This window comes from Schistocerca americana, chromosome 3 (genome assembly GCF_021461395.2).
Source record: "Schistocerca americana isolate TAMUIC-IGC-003095 chromosome 3, iqSchAmer2.1, whole genome shotgun sequence".
NCBI lineage: Eukaryota > Metazoa > Arthropoda > Insecta > Orthoptera > Acrididae > Schistocerca > Schistocerca americana.
Genome location: NC_060121.1, coordinates 335,093,121 through 335,112,213, shown reverse-complemented (window position 1 = coordinate 335,112,213; position 19,093 = coordinate 335,093,121). Strand labels below are relative to the sequence as shown.

General features: G+C 38.7%; 1 protein-coding gene across 1 annotated transcript; it reads right to left on the bottom strand.

Moving 5' to 3' along the window:
* Positions 1 to 556: 556 nt before the first annotated feature.
* Positions 557 to 18,935, bottom strand: LOC124607122 (lipase member H-like). The gene is made up of 7 exons (XM_047139328.1): positions 18,869 to 18,935; positions 13,268 to 13,391; positions 9,414 to 9,547; positions 7,318 to 7,566; positions 5,481 to 5,669; positions 4,379 to 4,535; positions 557 to 735 (listed from the first exon to the last, which is right to left on the bottom strand). Exons 1-7 carry the CDS (start codon positions 18,912 to 18,914, stop codon positions 678 to 680), a joined length of 957 nt encoding a protein of 318 aa, XP_046995284.1. The 5' UTR covers positions 18,915 to 18,935; the 3' UTR covers positions 557 to 677.
* Positions 18,936 to 19,093: the final 158 nt, after the last annotated feature.

Here is a 19,093-nt window from a genome sequence, read left to right as displayed (position 1 = left end):
TCCAGTTACCTTACAATTGTTGGTCACCTGTTACCCACTACTAAGGAAGTTCAGTAATTGTTATTATCCATCTGGCATGTAACCTTGCTATCGTCTTCACCATGCCCTATAAATGCGACTGAGTGAAAAAAGCGCTGCAGGCTTCTTAATACTTTGCCTTCTAAGTTTCACTTATAGTTGTACCACTGTCAGGTTCAATCTGGTTTCATTGACTCTTCAGTATTGACACTGCCAGCTGTTTAGAAGGAATTGAAACAGATGCTGATGACCAGTGCAAAGCCAAAAACTTCCAGTTTCTCAAAAGCCTTTAGCTTGATTTGGGAAGTTTGTGTGCAATCTAGGTGTCTGGTTTATTTCAGCTGGTGAAGAAATCCAGAGACCTGTATTGTTCTTACTTTTTCTGATACTGCCACACCAACACAATAAAATATACAATTACTGGATTTGCAAAGACAACCAGCACAACTCTTAAAGAAGAATGTTTGGGGAGTCTGTTTAATTAAAATTGTGTAATAAGTACTTTTGTGTGGATGGAAAGTAAAGGGTCTTTGCAGAGTGATACCAATATAATTCTTTATTTAATGGTATTTATGCATTGAATCAACATGAAAATTACCGTTCCAGGTTGATACAGATGTTTAGGATGTATCCCATATCCTGGGCAGAATACACAACATCTAGCCAAGAGCATAAGGTGAAGAGCTTGCAGTTGCCAAAAAGTACGTTCCAGATGCGCTGAAAAAAAAGAAAATCTGTACAGTATCACTGAAACATAAGACATAGTTATTAATGATGTGAAAATATTTATAATGTGCACAGAGAGCATGTGCTACCCATAGAAATTTATAATTGGTTTGTCAGAGCAAAGAACTACTTCACGTGGCAGAGGACAAAAGACAGTGAAGTAAACGAGAGTTGCAAGCCATAACGTTACAGGAAAGGAAACACAGAACCACAATCCAATGGATCCTCACTGCATATAATTTCCTCGAAATTACCTATGACATAGGGTCCCGTGTGATTTTTTTTCCTTGTAACTTTAAATCTTACAAGTCTCGTTTCTTTCAATACCTTCCTCTTTCTGACCAGAAGATGTTGCCTCTCCTTATAAAGTTTATTGATTTTACGTCTTCCAGGAATGGTAAATCATAGTAAAATCTTGAGGATGCTTTATATTATGCTTTTTTCATGCTATTAAAAATGAATAAATGACGTAGTAATTACTCCAAAACTGCAGTTGCTTTCACTATCACTTTTGATATATTTTCCAATCTCGGCTGAAGATATTTCCTTGGTGATGACACAGACTTACACAGATAATAAAGAAGACCCAGCGAATCAATTTCAGATGCAGACTTGGTCTAGAATTGACTGATTCAAAAGCCGTGTGGAGAAACGTGGAAAAATTCATATTTGCTTATTATCTGCTGATAATAAAACTCCCGTAAACCCATTTTTATAATAATTTCATTTATCTTAACAACTCTTATATGTCGCATACAGTGAGAGTTTTCTCGATGAGATCCTCTTCACTCTATGGGTCTCATAAGACTTTTTACGTGACTCCAAAAGACGAAATAAAATGTCGTCTTATCAGGAGAACAGATTCACAGGAAAAGGCAAAAATGAAAAATAAACTATTCCTGTCCAACATCCAGGGAATGTCTGATACAGGCATTCTCAAGCAAAAGATTTAAAGTTTGTTGTAACTCTATGCCTGGTGATGGATCTTCATAAACTCAAAGTAGTCTATATATGTGATATTTTTGACTATTGAGCATTCTACCTCTGGTGCAACAGACCTCTTTCAAGGCAGGCACTTGTGCTGGAAAGTGAAGGGTTATCTCACAGCAATTGTTGTCTTAACACTACATGAGATCTTAAGGCAATAGAAGCTGTAACTTCCATTTCCTTTGAATAGTAAGGTGGTAAGTGCTGTTGCCATATTACTATTCAAGACACATGATCCAAGGTCAGCAAGAATTGAAGCTTTAATTTTCTGTGAGGGTAGGAGCGTAGGTGCTGTTGGTACATCACACAGTTCTGTTTATAACACCAGTAGCACATACAAGTGATCCAGTGCTGACAGATTCACGTCGACAAGAATTGCTTTTACCAACTCAGAAATCCATACAGTTCATTGGCCTCTCCAGATGTTGTATTGTTGTTTCACTTGCCTAAATTCCTCTAATGATACGAAAGGTCTTGAATAAGTTGGTGCACTAAGTAGATACTTGACCCAGAATAACCTTTCAGCGTCCTAAAGTTTCAAATGCTTATCTGTACAAGAATTTAATAAATGATTCAAATACCATTAATTATTGCCATAAAATTCATACTGTAAAAACAGTACACTGTCATAAGCACTCTTAGCAATTATCATGTCAGTGCTCTCGTTATGGAACATTGTGGTTGGCTGTGCCTACTTACAGTATTAGTAACTATGTACATAAATTATATTTATTTTATCAGACAAACAAGAATTCATTCGTTCTCAAATCATATGTCCACAGTCATCTCACAACTAATTTCTTATTTATAAAGTCACTTGTTTCCTGAAACACTTGCCCATCTCTCTCATAGAAATACATTGTTGGCTTTTTGATGTTAATGTGCGTATAGGTCATACACTGATAAACCAAAAACTTATAATCATTGCCCACTGAGACGTTGGTTTCAGCCTGTTGGCGTTGCGGATGCATGACGCGGTAATAAAATTATGTCAGCGGAGGAGACACGGACGGAAGATCACCCTAGCGAAGTCATGGTCTCCAAATAGGGTAATCCATTGAGATAAGGGCAGATTATTATTATTATGCAGAGCCTGTGAACGAGTATCTCGAAAAAGGAGAAGCTGGTCGCCCCGAATGTTCACGTGCTTCTGTCGTGAGCACCTACGGAAAGAAGTAGAAGGACAGTGAAGCTACACTAGGCGCTAAATTGTTGGACACCCATGACTCTTCACAGACCGTAGGGTTTGGAGGCTTGTCTGTTCTATAGAGTAGGGTCAATGGTGATATGTGGCATCTCTGCCGAGACAGGACAATGCTTGCACCCACACAAGTGTTTCGGAGCACACCGTTCATTGTACATAGTTGAATATGGAGTTCCGCAGCAGATCACCCCTACATTTTCACATGCTGACCCATTGACATCGTCAATTACGACTGTAGTGGACATGGGACTATCGAGTTTCGACCGTCGACCGAGGGCTGCCCTTTGCATGTCACGTAGATCGCGGACGCCAGTAAGAGACCGACCTGCTTGCACGGATGACTAAATTATGTGGCACTCATCATCATAGAATGATGAGCTATTGTTACCCCACCAGCAAAGGGCTGATAGAACGTGGACACTAAACACTGAAAGGAGACCTGGTGTGTCATGATGCAAGTTGAAAAACAACCCTACCAATGGTTTTGCTCGGTCTGGGAAACACTCACGAGCGCGATTTGGACCCTTCAGCTGCCAAACGTGTGTACAGTGAAACGTTACGCCTGTCAGGAGAGTTTGTGTATTAACTGTCCTTACAGCTACCCAACTTGACAGATGGTGGTTTTATTTCTCAGTCGAGAGAACACATCTCCCGCGTCAGGCTCCAGCAAACGCCCAGACCTTAACACGACCTCACACAGAATGGTACGCTCTGATGGCATCAAACCAACGTTACTACCACCTTACTACTGCACGCCCGATATCTTTGTTTATGGCAAAAGCAATACTGCCTCATTGGGCGCTTGAAGCCTGCATGCGTCTTCCAAGAAGAAGAACCGACGAGGACAACGCAGCAGCACAATCCCGACCCAGTCCCAAATGCTTCGTCACCACCAGCTCCGGCAACCGTTGATGCGAACGTCTCAGGACGCACAACACGTTCTGGTCGACGAGTCCATTTCCATAGGAGGTTTTTGGATACCGTTCCGCTTTCCCGGGGGGGGGGCTGATGTAGCAGACAGAAGTGACACGATAGCGCAGAGCAAGCTGTGTAGTTTTTGAGCGTTAAGTTGGGGGTGCTGTCAAAGTGCTTTCGAGCCAGCCGCCAGAGGCGCTGTATTCTGTGACGCTCTTTCCCTTACTCTTAGAATAGTTTTTCATTCTGTTGTCACCTATTTTCGGAGTTAAATTTGACTACTGAACGTTCTAGTTATCGGGGCAGCTCTACCTTCACGTAAAACGCCTTGATCTAGTTTCGTTGTTAGATAACTCTTTGTGCAATTGAATAAAATGTTTATTGATTCTAAGATTAAGAGTTTCTTTCGCTACATTGGCTAATAGTACGCACACAGTAATTTTCGTTAGGCTTTGATATAGATTATTCAAGTGTTCCTAAACTAAGTCATTTACTAAACAGCGTTACACACTACTGAATGTATTGTACCTGGTTGAGACAGTCTCTCCCATGAGAGCTGTTGGGTTGCTAGCACAGTTTCCAGCGTTGTAGTCGTCCCAGCTGCCACACTGGTATGCCTTAAATCCTGTTCCTGATGTTATGGATTCGGCAAAGAATTCAGTTGACCGACCATGGCTACACGCGCCTGTGGATTTATAGAATAAAGATATATGTATAATTTTCACTATAATGGTTGACATAATCATTTTAGTATATAAAGAATTACCAGGCAGAATTATGTGGCACATGAGCAAACATCATAAAGTAATCATTAAAAAAGAAAAGACAGCAACAATCTGGAAGTAACATTTTGACTGTACAGAAACCGTAATATTTGAAGAACAAGCTGTTCTCTATATCTACATTCTAATTAATAGAAATACCATAAAATGGTGTAGTAACTAGCGACTCAACCTGGCTTTGCATAGGTAGCACTAAGTACCTACGGCAGGATGACTCTCTGTCATAGCAGTAATAGATTGTATACACAAACCTTCCTTGTGAATCAGTCTATCATTACTGAAAACAGCATCAAAATCCCAACAGTAGTTCATGGCGATAGGCTTCACATACAGAGAGAAAAAAGCTGTTGGTGACTTTAATTCATTGTAGTTCAGCCAATCTGCACGAATAGTTTATACATAAACCTTCCATATGAATCAGTCTAGTTATCAGTGAAAACTGTACCAAAATGCCTATAGTGCTTCCGGAGATTTGCCTCCACATACTGACTGAATAATATGGCAAGGAACTTTAATTAGTAATATGTATAGATATACAGAACTAAAGACACTCTATACTTTTTAAAATGTAAGGATGTTTTGTCTGAAATATTTATGTTTGAAAAACAGTACCATACTTCACAATGGATATTTACACATATGTGAATTTTTTGGTTAACTGAAATATGAAAGCTGCAACTCTTCTGTCTTCTGTATGCCAAAAACAAAAATTTTATGCAGGCAAAGTCATGTATCGTCATCTGCCACACAATTAATTCGGTTGGTATGAAACAGTTTTCATGTCAATACTTCAACCAAGTCTATTTTGGTAAAAGGACTTAAAGTGCATAATTTCATAAATAACTAACCTGTAACATCAAAGTCACAACCAGGCTGCCATTGTCCACCATTTGGATAGAAGTCAGCTGTTCCCATAGCATCATACCACCCCAGAAGTCCACCATTGGTATGTATCACCTGTACAAAGCTAGCATCACTTGCATCAAGACGGTTTGAAGTGGACTCTGAACCAAAGAGTGGTGCTGCTGGGTCCATGCCTGTGGAGATAAAATTAGATTTTTGTGGAATTGAATTCTGATAGACAAGATGAGACTATAAATTTTATCAGTATATTGATAGCTGTTTTCTTTCCCTATTCTGTTACAATTATTGCTGCAACTAAATTCGTACTGCCTTATATAGCAAAAATCTTTGGATTTTGTCATTGGTTCTTTGTGGGAGCAATATTTTCATAAATATTACATTTAAGATTATTAAAAAGTCTTGCTGTACATTGAAATTAATAAATAAATCATCGGTGAATCATCCATTAATTTCATGTATTTGTTTTTGTTCCATGCAATCAATAGCTTTCCACATCAAATAGGTAACTAGAAGAGAAGATATTTATAGAAATGTTTTATTTTCTCTGAATTAATACTCTTTTGAGTTCAGCTCTAAGTTAATTCTGCCCTACACTCTAATTACTGTTAATGTTCATGTTTGACCGAAGTAACAAGTATTTATTATTTATTGATTCATTGCTTATTAAGCCTGACCATATTAGGACCTGCAGTTTCAAAGGATCTTAATTTCCCTAATGTTTTGAGGAAGATTGTTCCAAAGGTGGGTTTCTGACACACACAATGATTTACAGAACATGACAGTGTTGTGTAGTGGTAAAGTGAGCCTTTTACTTTGATGGGAACGAGTATTTCTGCTGTGTTGTTCAGATAGATCCGTTAAGAGTTGTGAGGATAAATAGGAAGGAGAGCAATGATTGTGAAGACGATGCAGCACACACAGGGTATGATAATCTCTATACTTATCGGCATATAGCCATGATAATTGTTCATAGGCAGGAGTAGTATGGTCGATATAGCGTACATGACAAACGTGTAGCACACAAGCATTCATCGCCAGTCCCAGCTGATGTGAGCTCTCATACGAAAGTTCTTGGAGAATAGGAACACCATACTGAAGGATGGGGAGGATCAGTGACTCTGTAAGTTTCTCTTTAACCTTACGTGGTTCAGTGCTCAAAAAGTCTTTCTCTTGTTTACGCAGGTCATTTTTCGTTTATTTAATGTGATATTAAACTATCAGAATATCACCATCATTAATGAATGTTAATCATGTCTCACACATAAAAAGTGCAAGAAAGTGAATTCGCAATTATCAAATAGCGCAGCAATTTAAAAATTTAGTTGAGTTCAAATTGTGGATTCATATCACTTAAGTAAGTTACAATGATCCAAGCTTGTGATAAAAGACAAAGAGAGTCATAACAAACATGAAAGTTAGCGTCAATATTCCTTGAAATACATGGTCCAGAAGCGATTGTTCCTCTTGCAAGAAATACGTGAACAGCCATGATGTCAGTATCTAATATTTGCACAAGAAGTAAAAGCATAACGAATACAGACTTTATTTGTAAGATCTTCTGATCAATGAAACATAAAACAATGACATGAATGAGCTTTTGTAAATAAACAACATCCATCAGGACTAGAATGAGCAAAGCAGAAACGAAAATGTGTAAAGAGATAATAGAGAAAACAAACGGAAGTATGGCACATTCAGAAAACTGATTCACAAGACAAATAAAGGCAGGAAATTAATGAATCTGTGACAGATCAGCAGAAGTATAAGCTATATCTAGAGTTATTAATGCGTTTAACAAAGTGCCTTAAAATAACACACTACCTGTGATTCTGTTCAGTCTTCCTGCAGTAACACGATTGCCTGCAACACCACAGACGTGAGCACCTAGGCTGTGTCCTACAAGCTGTATGTTATTGGTGCTGGCTCCAAGAGAAGCAAGCCAGTTGATGAAAGTTGCCACCACTTCTCCAACTCCTGCTACAGCAGCTTTTGCCTGAGCGTAATTCCAGTTTCCTGCGTGGACTGACCAGTCTATGACAATCACATTGTAATCTCCAGCTCGTAACCAGGCTGAAAAATATGCAAATAAAGCGCTCTCATTATGCCTGGCATTAGAGAACTAATGAGTTACAGCAAAGGTAAAATACGAGAAGCTAATTATGCTAGTGGGATGGAAATTATGCAGTCATTTCTATTTGAGAAAGGTAACAGAAGTTACCCTCCACGCAGCAAGGCATCAAAATAATCCAAAGGATTTATATTTTTATATTTATCTTCTGTACAAGTTAATTTTCTTAAGTATAAAAAGTTTTCCTTTATGACTTTCCTGCTAGCTTTGTGAAGAGCTTAAGAATATTGCCATAGTGATTGCGAATAAACTTATACACTTCTTCAACAATTTAATTCAAAGATTTCGTAACTGGAAAGTGACAAACATAACTACAGTACTAAAATAAGAGTTAGAAATAGAGGTTATAATACCACTCTCTCTCTTTCTCTCTCTTCCTATAGTTCCCTGTCTACGGTTTATTCTAAGATTCCATTATACCCTGTAAGGGAAGAGTTGTAATGGGGACAAAGTAAGTATTATTTACTTAACTTCGGCGAAGAGATAGATAATTTCTCTGTTACAGGAACAAACATGTAAAATAACGTATCCTACTCTCCCATGTCTGCCCTGTAGAACAGCGATAGTATTAGGCACAATACTTAGTGTTAATTGCATTACATATTACAAAGCCACATGTAACTCTCTTCTGTGAGGAACGGACAGTGTCTTGCTATATATTTTAAACGAATTTAGTTTTGTTTCCTGGCAATATATAATAACATTTCAGTCCAACTGCTGCACATTTGTTACATAATATGTTTATTAAAACCAGATTATTTCTCACCAGAAAGAAGTAGTTATGAGGAGGAGAGAGACAGAAGTGCAAAGAAACATAGTTCTCAGATTTTGGACAGCATCTTTCTGCAAAGCTAACAAACACACACACACACACACAGCAACTGTTAACTCCTGGATTCAGCACTTCTTCTAATTAATGAATACTGATTTACTCTCATACACTTATTTCATGCTGGATTTTACAACAATGTCTTCAGTATTTATGGCAGTTTTGATATTTGTTTCGTAACTTGTAAAAAGAATTATAATTTGTGAAATTCTGTTAATTCTTTCTAATTTACAGAACCTATAAACTGAATCACCTGGCTGGTATTACGTATACCTGGATCAAAGAACGTGAGACTGCATGGAGGCATAGAGCTGTAGAATTTTGCTGGCATGAGAAACGAGAAAAATTTCTGCACAGCATAGTCTTCAGAAGTACAACTTCTTTTCTCCCCCATCTCGTTGATTCACTTTTCTTTTCAATCATTTCCTTTTCTTCTGAGACGCTTTTAAAATTTGTTATCACAGCATGCTTTCTCCGGTGTTAATGTGCTATCTGAAGAAGCTGCATGAATTGAAACGTAAAATTTTTGTAATACGACTACACCTATTATAAGATTGATAAGTGAAACTGATGAATTTAAGTTTGTGTGTCTGAAGTGAGGGATAAATTTATTTTGTTTCAAAACTGTTCATGAACACTGCAGTCGCACCAATTGGAAAGGATTTTTCAAACAAGAGCATCAAATCAGTAGTATTGCTATTAGTATATTTGGTTCTGTTTAATAATTTAATGAAGATTGTTTTGTATTCGTTTCAACCCAAGTAGACTGAAGGACTTCTTTCACTGTAGATACCTGACATGCGATATTAAAATATTCCAGTAACCATAAATGATAATATTTCTGTAACCTGTAACTAATATTCACTTTAGATGATTGGAATTATGTATGACATGTCAACTGACTTTGTAGATTTGGATGTATGTGATGTACACCATTTTGTTTTACAGAATAGCACTTACCATCACGGATGTCACTCATGTGGTCCCCTGAGTTCATCCATCCATGGCTAACAAATTTTGTTTGTTTCGAGGCAACGAAGTTTCCAATATAAGATCCACCTGCTGTCAAAGTTTGAGGGCTACTTGGATTTGCTCTGTTGACAAACAGAAAACATTGTTGATAATATATCTCCATCTGATCAATCAAATCAATCTGTGTGTCATCTGAAATTGTTATTGGGGACATGTTCACCTTGAGAATATAATCTTAGTGGCTTATTGTTAACTCCACAAAATCCTTAAAAACTATTTTGGGTGTGATATCGTAGCATAGATTATATTCATGCTTATCTGTGATATATGCCTATGAATGGTCGGTATTGACTAGTTCTCAGCAACTAACAGCTCTAACAATTCCCAAAACTAAGCCCTTCTTTTTATGTCTCCCACAAAAGACTTGAGCTTCATGGAGGAATTTTATCGTGCTTAGTGGATCATCCAAGGCGACAGTCGCTGAAATTTACAAGCTGTTAGTGGTAACACGTGGCTTGGCTCCTAGATGTTTCTTCCCTCTTTCGGCCATTTGTCACTATCTTTATAGAGCAAAAGGAAAAGTTACCACTTAACATTATATATACGTTTCTCAAACATGTAAGAGGAAACATCTTTGACATGTGTCTGAACAACTGTTTCTCCACGATAGAACGCATTTGTTAAAGCTTTTCGCAGCGTTTTACCAGTACTCTATAATTATGAGAAACACGCAGGAACAGAATACACCAGCACAACGCAGAGAAATCAGTCTTATGGAACGAGGAATTCCGTCTTATGCAAGACACCTTTTTTTCTCTTTTGTTTCACCCAGACATGTTTCAGCCCTTTTTGGGATATCTTCAGTGGGTTATTTATTATTTTATAACTGTAAAATTGTTGTTACATATTAACATTTTGCGGACCTTTTGGTACATAATATTTACATTGTGAATGAATAATTGTTGTAAAATATTATACATCATATTTTCATAGTTCACAGCTGAGATATGTATTAACGACCTGATGCACTGTGTGTTGTCAATAACATTATGTCAGACTTCTATTTATAGCTTAATTGGCGAAAAGAGTGGATCTATGCATAAGTTTATATACTTTACATGATGCTATTGGACATTTATTTTGGTAGGTATTCTGCTACCAATCTGCAACTTCTCATCTGCAACTTTTTCTGTAACAACAATTTTACAATTAGAAAATAATAAATAAGTCACTGAAGATAGCCCAAAAAGGGCTGAAAGATGTCTGGGTGAAACAAACAGAAAAAAGGTGTCTCGCATAAGCTGGAATTCCTCGTTCCACATTTTCGTAGCAACCACGACATAACAAGAGGAACTGCAACACCATAAGGTGATTAAAATCATTCTTGTTTCCCTTTAGTCTTCTAGGTGATTTGATGTTGCTCACCGTGACCTATATCCTGCGTGGACGTCATCACTTATACACATTGACCTAGCTGTTTGTTGGAAATAATTATTCCAGTCTCTGTCTTTGCTACAGTTTTTGCGTTTTATGGCCCCCTCTAGTAACGTTACACTTACCTCCAGTGTAACACACGCTATTATCTTGTTCCTCATTGTGGTCATTGTTTTACACGTATCTCTCCTTGCCGATTTGTCGGAGGACTTTCTCACGAGTGAGAGATCTCAAAAGGCCAGTGATGTTTATTACATTCGACACCCCACATATTGGCTACCATGCAACCACTACATTGGCTGCTAATGGTAACAGGGGGCGGGACTGGAGGTGACTAATAGAGAGCACAGTATGAGGCTACAGAACGTAGTTGAACTGCTTAGTAGAAGAGTAACTCACAATGTTGCAGTGCTAGTGGTGTTGATACAAAGAAGAGCAATGGTGACGATAAACAAAGCAAACATTGCATTGTATCTACAACAACAGTTGCCGAAATTGACATTTCGTCAGGAAGTAACCCAAGGAATTTCGCGGAGTGAGAAAGAAGTAGAAGATGAAATATCAGCGTTTCTGCAAGATGAGTCAGAGGAATGTATGGTGTCTTACATGCTCGACTGTGCGGACAATGAGGAGTACAATGATGACGGTATGTGCTTAACAAGTGCAAGCGATATTGAAACAGGTGTCGAGCCATACAGGTCATCATCCTTGTCGGACAGGGAGCCACAGATCCCGTCTCCAGCAAAATGTAGTAAAGGACAATTGTCCAAGGAGCGGATACTAAACATAGTTACATACATGAAAGATAATCCACAGCTAGTAAAAAACAATGAGGAATATATTTCGAATAAGTCCACAGCAATATGATCATGTGGCTCATAACAGAAGCTACGGATATTCAAGGGTGGAAAAGATCCACTATGGAATCGACCCTGAAATTTCTAGATGATATAAGCAAATTTACACTTTCGGTTAGTAAGGTATTTGTTTTCAACTCCGACCAATCGGTATACGAAGAGGAAATGCATATGAAAGGTACTCTGGAAATTAAAGGTACCAAGAGAATTGTGTCAAGATCAACTAACATCAATGCATTAACTTATATGTATACAATTATGACGAATGTTAATTTGGGTGGCCCGAAAGTTGTTCATTGTACTGCGAGAAGTTGGAGGTGTTCTGCTCCCTGCGATTCTTTCTCGCGTGCGTGATCTTGCAAGGGCAGCAGCGAATATTTACGTTACAGCAAACAAGAGTGGGAAAATGGGTGTAAGAGAGCTACAACTATGTTATAAGCTCTGTTTTCAGCCAGTAGTCGGTCAAAATAACTTACTTTTGCTTGATTCCTGGTCTGCGTATAAAAACCATACTCCTTTAGAGCAAACTATCCCTCTTGAAAAGTGTGTAACATTGCAGTTCATACCACCTACAACCACTGGACATTTTCAGGCCCTGTGTGTTTGTTTTTTCCCTATCTATGAAACAGTAGCTACGCCTTAAGGGATACCCAGTTTAATGATAAGCTCCACGACAACCTGTTTCGCATTCCGTTGCATGCCATCACATTCCGTAAGCTCTTATCACCCAGTTACTCCACTACGATACCGTATGCATTCTTCAAGAGTGCATACCGAGCTGAATGTCCCAGACGGTTTGTATCTTCGAAGGAGTTCGCCTTAGATCTTCCAGTATATCCAAGTGGCTTGATTTTTCTTTAAGTATTGTCTCTATTATCAATCTCAACGTCAAGACTGCGTCTCTGGTGTCTTTTACTTCTCCTAAGGCGAAAGTGATTGTTATCTAACATATCCTCGTTTTTCTTTTGCAGTCTTCTCCGTATTATTCTTAACAGCAACTTGGTTACATTAATTGCTAAGCAGATTGTGCATTTAAAATAATAACTAATAAATGAAGGAGACATGAAAAAAACTGAGAGTGACGAGTGGAAATTGTGAGTAATCGCTACGAGATGAAGGTTATCATTAGTGGAGCATGTTCGAAGCCCAAAGGCATCTACGAATACTTAAACTGATAATGGAATAAGCAGGAGGTGTGCAGAGGGGGTGGAAGGTGGAGAGGAAAGGAAACGGTGATGAGGATATGGACCTCGGAGAATAGATGTTCATTATTTGAAATTAATATGCTGAGAAATAAAAGGAAAAGTAATATATTCTGGGATTCCCCTTCACATATGACTCAGGACCTAAACGAGGATGAAACATTAAATTGGTATTGGTAGAAGACAAATAGGGTCTTCACACCCATGAGAGCCGGTCCACATGTCACTGTAAATGTTTCCAGTATTAAATGTCACACTGAGTTCAGTATTAGACTAAAATTTACACAGAAGAGACGCAAGAATAAAATATCGTGGTTATAATACGTATCGCAGATGACATTTGTCTTACTGAGTGTAGAGCTGGAAGACGACGTCACTCGCATCGACCCGCACTTCCGGCAGAGGCTGGGTCAGGTCGTAAAGCTCGACTCCGCCATCCTTCGTGGGAATCAGCTCCCACCGACGAGGGCGGGCTGTAAGAGAAAGATTATGTGTCTGCGTAACTTAGGCATGTGATTCTGCAGGTTACAGACATTTAACGTGAAGACCTAATATGAAATGCAGTGGAACTTCGTTGGTCTAGACTAGGTGGGACCTAAGATATTCCGAGTTATCGAAAGTCCAGAGAATCTGGAGATTGAGAAAACTTGAAGTCAACTTGTCCAAGAAATAACATTTTGGAATTCATTTTCGAAATTTTCAGCTGCAGCTGTGTTCTACGGTAATTGAGGGAGCAGCAGAGAGTAAAAAGAGTTCGGGAAGACAGCGATTGTAATTCAAGCAACAAATAATTGAGGCCGTTGGTTGCCAGTACTGCTCTCAGATGAAGAAGTTGGCACAGAAGAGGACGCTGTGGTGGGTTCCACCAAACCAGCCAGAAGCTGGTTAAACACCAAGGCCCCTCCGCTCCCCACACCAAACGAAATTACATTCCTTCACCAAATCAATTCCTCTGTTGGGTTATTTCCTACGATAGAATATCTGGCTGTAGTGCTCGGAAATCATCAAAGCCATTGAAGTCATGTTAAGGTATCCCAATTGTAAAGGGGGGGACGTACATGAAAGCAACCGACATTGTGATTTTTTTTTCATTTGGCTCTTCATTTACTACATGGTACTGAAATTTCAATTCCTGAATATTGCGTTCCAATTATACACCTAAAGGACGGCCGGAGTGGCCGTGCGGTTCTAGGCGCTACAGTCTGCAGCCTAGCGACCGCTACGGTCGCAGGTTCGAATTCTACCTCAGGCATGGATGTGTGTGATGTCCTTAGGTTAGTTAGGTTTAATTAGTTCTAAGTTCTAGGCGACTGATGACCTCAGAAGTTAAGTCGCATAGTGCTCAGAGCCATTTGAACACTCCTAAAGTTGATGAAAATAATAACTGGCAAAAGCTTGCACGTGGCCACGGCTCTTTCTCGTTCTGTATTTCCTCATATTATTTATTCCTGTGGCCTTTTCTTCCAGTTTTATGTAATCCTCATGCAGTGAAGAAACTAATTCGTTCCAGTAGATGCCTACTGAGGACATCCTCCAGGATGTAGAACATTTCCCAAATACAAGTGTGCACAATAAATATTTAATAAGAAAAACAAAACTGCTAATTTACTTCTCACAAATTCCAAGTGAAAAAAGGTCCTCGTGAATGTGGAATAAGTCAAAGGAAATCTTAATATATTTTCATTTAAAATCTAATAGGTAACTTGTCACAAATTACGTAAATGCTCAGTACACTGAGGCGCACATGATACTTCTTAGGCTCTTGTAGCCATCCATCATAAAATAAAATAAAAAAATCATATTATAACACTTGTTTGCACTGAGGCGACAAAAGTCATGGGATAACGATATGCACTTATACGAATGGCGGCAGCATCGCATACACAAGGTATAAAAGGGCAGTGCAATGGCGGAGCTCTCGTTTGTACTCAGGTGATTCACGTGGAAAAGTTTCCGACTTGATTATGGCCACACGACGGGAATTAACAGACTTTAAATGCGGAATAATAGTTGTAACTAGAAATTAACAGACTTTGGGCGTGAAATGTTGCTAGAACTAGAGGCATGGGATACTCCATATATTGCGAGATCCACAGTGTCAAGAATGTCTCGAGAACACCAGGTTTCAGGCATTACCTCTCACCACGAACATCGCGGTGACCAACGACCTTTATTTAATGACCGAGAGCAGCGGCGTTTGTGTAGAGTTGTCTGTTCTAATAGACAGGCAACACTGCGTGAAATAACCGCAGAAACCAATGTTTGGACGTACGACGAATGTATCAGAACAGTGTGGCGAAGGCGTAGACCTCACGAAGCCATTGACCCAAGTTGTCAAAAAGACACTGTGCACGCTGGTGGCGGCTCCGTAACGGTGTAGGCTGTCTTTACAAGGAATGGACTGGGTCTGTTGGTCCAACTAAACTGATCGTTGACTGGGAATGATTATGTTCGGCTATGTGGAGACCATTTGCAGCCATTCATGGACTTCATATTTCCACACAACGATGGAATTTTTTATGGATGGCAATGCGCCGTCTCACCACGTCACAGTTGTTCGCGATAGGTCTGAAGAACATTCTGGACAATACGAGCGAATGGTTTGGCTGGCCAGATCGTTCGACATGAATCGAATCGACCATTATGGGACATAATGGAGAGGTTAGCACGTGCACAGAATCTTGCGCCGACAAAGCATTCGCAATTGTAGACGGCTGTAGAGGCAGCAAGAGTCAATATTTCTGGAGGGGACTTCTAGCGACTTGTGGAGTCCATGCCACATCTAATTGCTGCTCTAGGCCGGGCAAAAAGAGGTCCGACACGATATTAGGAGGTAGCCCATGATTTATGTCACCTCACTGTGCAACCAACGCATTGCCGGAGGAAACCAAATCCATGATGGAGATACCTGTGGTCATACGGATGCCGTTACAAAGAAAAAAGGAGAACGAGAATAGTAGACGCAATAAAGCAGAATACTTCAGAACTAGGACGCAAGTGATCCACGCTAACGCACTATGTATTTCATATATTACTAAATAAAAGTGAATTTTAGTATCTGGCCGACCTTTTACTTCAATGAGAAGGTGGTGAACAGCATTAACTGAATTATCCTTCGGCGTTTGACAGATAGTGACAATAATATAAGGAAGAGAGCACTTTATGTATTTTATAACGCGTCATTTTTTTTTTCGACCTGACGAAAGTCTAAGACTCTGAAAGCTTTCTTGTGATATACGAAATAACAGTTTCAGAATATCAAGTAAGTGTTCCTTTTCAATATTATGATGAGTAATGATTATTGTAGTATAATTGGCCCATATTTTGGAGAAATTCAGTTTTAAAGAAGAGTAATGGAGGCAATAATTTTCGTATAATGTTGTAGTTGTGGATATTATTACTCAGTTACAACATTTAATGATTAATTTCAATAAAATTCACTGATACTGTGGTCATTATAGGGGAACACTGCATGCATGGTGTCCCATTAGGAATGTTCAATATTAGTAGATATGACAGGAACGATCATTCGAAGCAAAAATGTGAAGTAAACGTGTGGTCTAAAATGCATACCTTACAAGCTATGAGCACTTTTTCATCTTCAGTACTGTAAAACAAATCTCTTCTACTGCAAGCTCTCTGATTTCCACAACCGAGTGAGTCTGAGACAGACACACATGCACATGTGGGAAAGAACGTTCCCCAAAATACACTGGCTTCTTCTGAGGGCAATACGCGAACAGTATACACTACACTTGAACTAAACAGAAACAGACATACATGTATACGCAGCAATAAGAGACGAAGAACAATGGGCGCAGCTAAACTGATTGACAAACAGTATCTCAAAAACAACACATGAAGAGTACCTGCGGACACTATATAACAGAAATGCCTATATGAAATTTTAATTTTTTATTTGCACGTCAAGTTCCGTAGGACCAAATTTCGGAGCAATTGGCCAAGGTGGTAGAACGTGTCAATATATGAAATTACAATATAAAAGTAATAACAGATAAAAATAAAATGTTAATGAACCCGAAAAAGTAAAGCCATATGTTTAAGTAAACGCAATCAACAAAACAACAAGTATCGGCTTACTTTTTCAAGGAACTCCTCGACAGAATAGAAGGAGTGACCCACGAGCAAACTCTTCAGTTTCGATTTGAAAGTGCGTGGACTACTGCTATGATTTTTGAATTCTAGTGGTAGCTTATTGAAAATGGATGCCGCAGAATAATCCACACCTTTCTGCACAAGAATTAAGGAAGTCCTATCCAAATGCAGGTTTGATTTCTGCCGAGTATTAACTGAGTGAAAGCTGCTTATTCTTGGTAATAAACTAATAATGTTAACATGAAATGACAGCAAGGAATGTATATATTGAGAGGCCAATGTCAGAATACCCAGACTCGTGAACAGGGGTCGACAACAGGTTCATGAACTTACACCGTTTATTGCCCGAACCGCCCGTTTCTGAGCCAAAAATATCCTTTTAGAATGGGAAGAGTTACCCCAAAATATAATACCATATGACGTAAGCCAATGAAAATAGGCAAAGTAGACTAATTTTCGTGTCGAACGATCACTCACTTCAGTTACCGTTCGAATAGTAAAAATGGCAGCATTAACTCTTTGAACAAGATCCTGAACGTGGGCTTCCCATGACAGTTTACTGTCTATCTGAACACCTAGAAATTTGAACTGTTCAGTTTCACTAATCATATGCCCATTCTGTGAAATTAAAACGTTAGGTTTTGTTGAATTGTGTGTTAGAAACTGTAAAGACTTTGTCTTACTGTGATTTAGCGTTAGTTTATTATCTACAAGCCATGAACTTAACTCATGAACTGCACTATTTGAAACTGAGCCAATGTTCCACACAGCCTCCATTTCTACCAAGCTAGTGTCATCAGCAAACAGAAATATTTTACAGGTACCTGTAAAACTAGAGGGCATATCATTTATATAAATAAGGAGCAGGAGTGGCGCCAACACTGATCCCTGGGGCATCCCCCACTTTACTGCACCCCATTCAGACCCCACATCAATGTAACAAGAATCTCCAGAGGATGATAGCGACCCTCACACTGACAGTGTGAACAGTGACACTGAAGAGGAACAGGAAGAGGAAGACGAGATGTGGCAGTAAATAAGCATAAGGTGCTGGCCATTTAGCCAATAAAGCACCAAATATTGCACTGGAATGAACACCTAAATTTAATGCATAGTATTAGCAATACCGTTTCTCTATTACTAATCAAACTGTTTTTGTTGTGACTGGCGGTCAACAACTCGAAGAAACCATTCCGAGGCATTCACCGCCAGTCACAGTCGGTGATGGCTCTAACAAATCTCACCTCTGTCCTATCATCTTTTTATACTCTTCTTACAACAACAAAATTGTATTTATATTTCAGTCCTGGATTATTGTTATCTTAAAAAATATTATTCTCTGTAAACTGTTGTAGATAGAAACAAAACAAAAGAAAACTACAAAATAGATGAGAAGCGAAAACTGTATGATGGACGATCTATTTTAAAAATGTAACAGGTCTATAATTCGACAATAAATAAATAAATAATAAATACAATAATAAATTTCTATAATTTGAGAGAGGGTAGTATGGACCAAAACAAGGAAAAAATGTCCATTAAACAAGCCTTTAAAGTGGGTACCTTAAGAACTATGAGTACTTGTTCATCTTCGCAACTATGAAACACATCTCTTCTACTGTACAAGTGCTGTAGCGAACTAGAAGGACTGGCGCTCAGGTCGAAGACATGGCAGAATATATACAAAAAGAGTCTTATTTGGCTCAGAGAATCTTTTTACTGCAAATGCATGTATTTTATACTATGGCAGCAACAAACAGTTGAAATACCACAGGTATGAGAATACGTTATTTTTTTAAGTCACTATACAAAAGTGTGCAGTTTTGTTACTAACCTGAGGCTACTGCCGCAAGTGTAAGAATCAAAGCAATGACTTTCATCTTGCCAGCTCTTGATCTACATCGTGCTATTCGACACATATATAAAGAGAAAACTTATCATTTAATTAGCACGTTTTTAATGGAAAGATAGGAGTATCGTTTCCATATCGTTGTCAACATCAATCGTAATTCGTTATCAATAAATTGATCACTCATATCGGCTGATTTGTCTTACATTG

Coding starts and splice junctions, on each gene's coding strand:
- LOC124607122 (XM_047139328.1), bottom strand. CDS start 18,914: ATGAAAGTCATTGCTTTGATTCTTACACTTGCGGCAGTAGCCTCAG. Junction 13,392..18,868: donor ACTTGCGGCAGTAGCCTCAG/GTTAGTAACAAA, acceptor TTTCTCTTACAG/CCCGCCCTCGTCGGTGGGAG. Junction 4,536..5,480: donor TTGTGACTTTGATGTTACAG/GTTAGTTATTTA, acceptor ATAAATCCACAG/GCGCGTGTAGCCATGGTCGG.